General features: G+C 45.4%; 1 protein-coding gene across 2 annotated transcripts in view; it reads left to right on the top strand.

Moving 5' to 3' along the window:
- Nucleotides 1-1,337: 1,337 nt before the first annotated feature.
- LOC147104930 (guanine nucleotide exchange factor DBS-like) overlaps nucleotides 1,338-6,000 on the top strand; it is a 226,255-nt gene continuing 221,592 nt past the window's right edge. Inside the window, exon 1 of one of the 2 annotated variants that reach the window (XM_085962067.1) lies at nucleotides 1,338-1,443. In XM_085962067.1, the coding sequence (XP_085818193.1) occupies nucleotides 1,371-1,443 (73 nt within the window). In that variant the 5' untranslated portion in view covers nucleotides 1,338-1,370. The remainder of the gene's footprint in view (nucleotides 1,444-6,000) is intronic. The other variant, XR_015072374.1, reaches the window with a different exon arrangement.

The following is a 6,000-nucleotide window of genomic DNA, read 5'->3' as shown; positions in this document are numbered from 1 at the left end:
GAAGGGTCTGTGCACTACCTGTTGCCAGCCCGTTTCGCTGGACCACCGCGACTGGAAAGCCAAGCCTGGCTCTCAACAGCCTCCCCCGCAATTCTCGAGTCTCTGCTGGATGACTGGGCGGTTGCCCGTGGTCGACGCCCGTGTCTCTGGCCTTGACCTCCAATCTACTGGTCTCCAGGAACGAATCCCTGGGAGGTGATGCAGAGTTGCAGGTAGGATCGAATTTGCCTCGTCTCCAATGTTGTGTCCGTCAGTAGTAAGACACAGACTGCAGGAGAACGGTACAACAGGTGTTTACTCAACGTGGCTCACTCTGGAACTGAACTGTACAGATTAGTACTCAGTGCTATATACAGGGGTGGTCACTGCCGGCACTACAGTATACATGAGCTGTAAAGGATAGTTCCCCCCTTAAAGGTATATACATTACAAATAAGACCATAACAAAAGCAAACCAAGCACTAGGGTTTACTTCTAGAAGGATAAAATTGAAAAGCAGAGAAGTTATGCTAAACTTGTATTGAACCTTGGTTAGACCACACGGGAGTACTGTGTGTATTTCTGGCCGCCATATTATAAAAAGGATATAGAGGCACTGGAGAGGGTGCAAAAAAAGTTACAAGGATGATGCCAGAACTGCGAGGCTATGGCTATCGGGAAAGGATGAACAGGCTGGGAAGAGAAGGCTGAGGGGTGACCTAATAAAGGTCTTTAAAATTATGAAAGGTTTTGATAGAGTGGATACAGAGAGAATGTTCCACTAGTGAGGAAGTGCATAACTAGAGGCCATCAATATGATAGTCACCAAGAAATCTAATAGGGAATTCAGCAGAAACTTCTTTACCCAGAGAGTGGTGAGAATGTGGAAATCGCTACCACAGGGAGTGGTTGAGGTGAATAGTATAGATGCATTTAAGGGGAAGCTAGCTAAGCCTATGAGGGAGAAGGGAATCGAGGGTTACGCTGATAGAGCTGGATGAGGAGGGATGGGAGGAGGCTCGAGTGGAGCATAAACACCGCATGGACTGGTTGGGCCGAATGGCCTGTTTCTGGGCTATATATTCTATGTAATTAATTATACAATACAAATCTTGCATTATACTTCTGTAGTGATCAAAGGCTACAGTATAATAGAAACATAGAAAAACAGGAGCAGGAGTCGGCCCTTCGGCCCTTCGAGCCTGCTCCGCCATTCAATCTGATCATGGCTGATCCTCGATCTCAATACCATATTCCCGCTCTCTTCCCCATACCCCGTGATGGGATATTTGAATTGTATAATTAATTATTCTGGGTGCAAGGAACGCCAGATTTTTCTAAATTTCACCTGGAGCTAAGGATGCTCTTTGTTTTGTTTTACAGATGAAACCATGCAGCAAGACAGTCCTGTACACGCTGCGGACATCACTGAGCAGCTGGCCAAACAATTTGCCATTCGGTCAGGTAAGGGTTCCTGTGTACTCCACGCATCACTTCCTCATGGAGCCTTTGTCCCATCGAGATGTGTGGTGCGAAACTCCGATTACAGGTCCTTTCTGTGTTCCAGGGTGGGGAGGCACCACTTGTATAGACCATAAAGATCAGCCATGATCTCATTGAATGGCGGAGCAGGCTCGAAGGGCCGAATGGCCTACTCCTGTTCCTATCTCTATGTTTCTATGTAAATATTACAACATAGCAACAACAAGTTGACTTTTAAAAGCCAGTGATTATTTTGGAAACTTTGCAGGGTCCCAATTTGTTATTGTGACTAAAATTGGAATTTCTGTTTTCAGTTTGTATAGTTTTGAAAAGCTGGGATTTAAAATGGAAGCTGCTCCTTTGACAGGTACAAAATGGAAAACTGAATATATTCGAACTACAAGAAAGAAGAAATCTCGGTTTTGATTAGGAAGCAGTTAAGATAAAGGTTCTTGTAGAGGTCGTCGTACGTGTCTTCACACTGTTTCCTTTGGGGAACTGTATGAAGTGGTGGAAGGATTTCTGGCCGCGATTAACGCTCCTTCTGTGACCGTAACCATCTTCGTACCAGCCATTAGGGTGGTTAGTCCTATGGCGGGAGGGTTTTACGGGCTCCCACAACCCGTACGAGGTGGGGGGGGGGCACCCACACCCACGGACGCAAGTATCCCGCTGGATGTCAACCCAGAATTTAGAGCCGGAGCTCCGACTCCACTTGCCGGGACTGTCTGGAGCGGGGTTCGAAACCCTACGCCTTCTGGCCCAGCGGCGGGGATGCTGCCGCTACGCCAAAGGCCCACTCCGCCTGTAGAGGTGAATTGAATTGTATACAACAAGGCTGGTGATGGGTACTCGAAATACAGCCCAGATTTTCTGCAATTGTGGAAGCGATATGCATCATCGATTGGGGTCAATTTGCGAGGGAGTGTTTTATGAAGGGGGACCACAGATTGGCTGTAGTAGGTCTTGCTCTGTGCTCCCTGTTAAAGTTTTGGGGGGAAAAAAAACAAGATTTAAGAAAATGCACCTAAAATGTGCACAATCGATGACTCTGGGCTTTTCCACCTTTCCATGTAGAGGGCGACTCTGTTGCACAGTAACACTGCGCCAGGGGTGAACAGCTGTTCCTTACACCCAGGTTTATAGCGTCACAATAGGTGGAAAATACATTGGATGATGTCCTATTCGATGCAATTACAACACGGCCACCTGTATATGGGGTGGATATATTATATGTCCCGGTCACTCGCAGCAGGCAATCCTAGAAGTGGTGGGGGAGAATGAGAAGCCTATGGAGAGGCTTCTGAAGAATTTTCTGCTCATGTTCTGCCAGGGAGCTGGAGTAACACGAGTGGAAACTGCAGGCCCTGTATGTTTAACTGCTCATTAGCAATTTATGTGAACATTTGCAATGCATTATTTCTGATAATCATGATTGATTGACTGCACTCAAGGGAAACAATTGGTATAAGAGGTGAATTTGTCAGTGGGAAACCGTTCTGATGGGGAAACAACAGACTATCTGGGAACTGGATACTTGCATAAAGTGTGTATGATACAGGTTAAGACTAGGGACAATGAGTCAAGAAAAAATGGGCTCGGTTCATTGATCCAAAGGAACTGCTACGTTGTAAACAGCTGCAAAAGGCAGCTTTATAAAAGGTAGATTAAAGACTTGCAAGGACTGATTCCAGCTTTTCATATAATTATTGCCCTGTTTATAATTATGATGTGCCTTTGTTACATCTGTATTTTATATTTAAATAAATCCGCAGTTTAGACTCTATAAACTGGTCTAATAGTGTGATATTTTCCAGTGTCTGAAGCAACAGGAAAAATAGGGACGTCAAGAATCGGGAAGCTGTCATGTTCTGATTTTATGTTCGGGCGCTCAGTTATGCCCAAAGATGGAACATTGTGGGGAGGATGCCACGGTTTCCTGATGTGCATGCCCAGCAGGTGAATCCATGCTGGTGTGAGCATTCATAAAATCTTAAATCCCTTTAATCACTGCACAGGGGGAGAGAATTCAGAGCCGGACCAGTACCGTGGGCCCTTTAATCACTGCGCACGGGGAGAGAATTCAGAGCTGGACCAGTACCGTGGGCCCTTTAATCACTGCACACGGGGAGAGAATTCAGAGCCGGACCAGTACCGTGGGCCCTTTAATTACTGCACATGGGGAGAGAATTCAGAGCCGGACCAGTACTGTGGGCCCTTTAATTACTGCACACTGGGAGAGAATTCAGAGCCGGACCAGTACCGTGGGCCCTTTAATCACTGCGCACGGGGAGAGAATTCAGAGCTGGACCAGTACTGTGGGCCCTTTAATCACTGCACACGGGGAGAGAATTCAGAGCTGGACCAGTACCGTGGGCCCTTTAATTACTGCACATGGGGAGAGAATTCAGAGCCGGACCAGTACTGTGGGCCCTTTAATTACTGCACATGGGGAGAGAATTCAGAGCCGGACCAGTACCGTGGGCCCTTTAATCACTGCGCACGGGGAGAGAATTCAGAGCTGGACCAGTACCGTGGGCCCTTTAATTACTGCACATGGGGAGAGAATTCAGAGCCGGACCAGTACTGTGGGCCCTTTAATCACTGCGCACGGGGAGAGAATTCAGAGCTGGACCAGTACCGTGGGCCCTTTAATCCCTGTACACGGGGAGAGAATTCAGAGCTGGACCAGTACTGTGGGCCCTTTAATCCCTGCACACGGGGAGAGAATTCAGAGCCGGACCAGTACTGTGGGCCCTTTAATCCCTGTACACGGGGAGAGGTCTTTTTGCTGTCTGTGTCTTTCTGCTGGCTTAATATTCATGTGCTATAGAGAATACATGTCACAGCCAGGTACACAAAATAGCACTTCAAATATAGATGAATCACCTCTGTCTAAATACATAACTTAATATGTTAATTGACAAGCTTACATTGGTGACAGAATTGCTTAACATTAGTTGCATGCCTGCAGTTGATGGATTTAATCAGTTGTGATTTTTCATCATATTTGTCAACGGCAGGCATGCACATGTCTGCAATGTTAAGCAATTCTGTCTCCAATATAAATTTGTCAATTAACTGAAAAGGCTCATCAGGTCTGAGAGGGAGAGAAATGATACCTTCATCTATTTTTGATAGCTGTATGGCCAGAAACTGCCTACTCCAAAAGAGTCCATGAATAGACAAGTTCCACTATTAAACTTCTCTTCACAAATTTGTGTTGCTGATTTGGAGAATCTTTGAAGTTTTGAGACATTTTATTACTTTGAAACAGGCCCCTGTGACAAACTTCATTCCCTTGCCACTGACTTCTTCCTCCTCCCCAGCTACTCACTTAAGCTGAACCAGACTCTGTGAAACCTTTGTGTCCTGTTGGAGCTTGAGCTAAACCCGTATTTTATCCATTAACTAGTTTTCTTCCCTGTATCATTGCCCATCTCCATCCCTACTTCAGCCCCGTTGTTGCTGAAACCCTATTCCACACTTTTGTCTCCTTCACATTTGATAGTTAGGATTTGTTGCTTTGGCCGTTACATGGACAGTATTAACCAATTCTATCTGTTAATGAAACCTGTATATATTTAGAGGTATCCGGAATGTACCTGTTAGTAATGAACCGCAGTGAACTGTGATGTAGAATATTGAAGGTTTGAAATTGAAGTCCTGTGTTTTATGATGTGTATATATAAAGGACCCTTGCTATGATCAATCATTGCATTGATTGCCATGAACTCCTGCCTGGGCTGAAGATGTTTCGCTGGAAGGTGCTGCTGAGTATAATTGGTGACAGCAACCACTGAAATAACCATTGCTGGGATATTTGTTAAACAAATTAATTTGTCTAAATTAGGGAAACATTTTGCATCTCGGGCAATGATTGAGATAGACGTATCTTAATTCCATATTTACATTTTCGCCTCTATTTTCCCCACTGTCCTGATTGCCAGTGGAACATAGGAACAGGAGTATGTCATTCAGCCCCTTGAGTCTGTTAGATCATGGCTGATCTGTACCTCAGCTCCATTTACCAGCCTTTGTTCCATATCCCTTGATACATTTACCTAAAACAAATCTATTGATATCGATTTTGAAAGCTCCAGTTGCCTCAGCATCCTTAGACTTGGGGGAGGGAGTTCCAGACTTCTATTTCCTTTTGTGTGAAGAAGTGCTTCCTGATTTCACTCCTAAATGACCTAGCTCTAATGTTAAGATTGTGCCCCCCCCCCCCACCGCCCCTTGTTGTGGATTCCCCCACCAGAAGAAATAGTTTGTGTGCATCTACCAGTGTACCTTTTGGAAGTCGAGGTACACCACATCATAGCTTCCCACAGTTATGGTTGTCACTTCCTCAACGAGGTCGAGGAGGTTAGTCAGGCAGGATCATCATCTTCTGAATCAACTCTATGCTGTTAACTAGGTTATTGTTGTACAGTTGAACGTCAAGTGGGCCAGTTCCATTGTTTTACATGGAATGGAAATTAGACTAATGGGCCTGTGGTTTCTCGGAGATACAACCCTCCGAGATATCTGCACTCC

This window comes from Somniosus microcephalus, chromosome 19 (assembly GCF_052327205.1).
Source record: "Somniosus microcephalus isolate GS21.2 chromosome 19, FLI_Smic_1.0, whole genome shotgun sequence".
NCBI lineage: Eukaryota > Metazoa > Chordata > Chondrichthyes > Squaliformes > Somniosidae > Somniosus > Somniosus microcephalus.
Note: the sequence above shows the minus strand (reverse complement) of the source record. Positions and strands in the feature narration are given on the sequence as shown.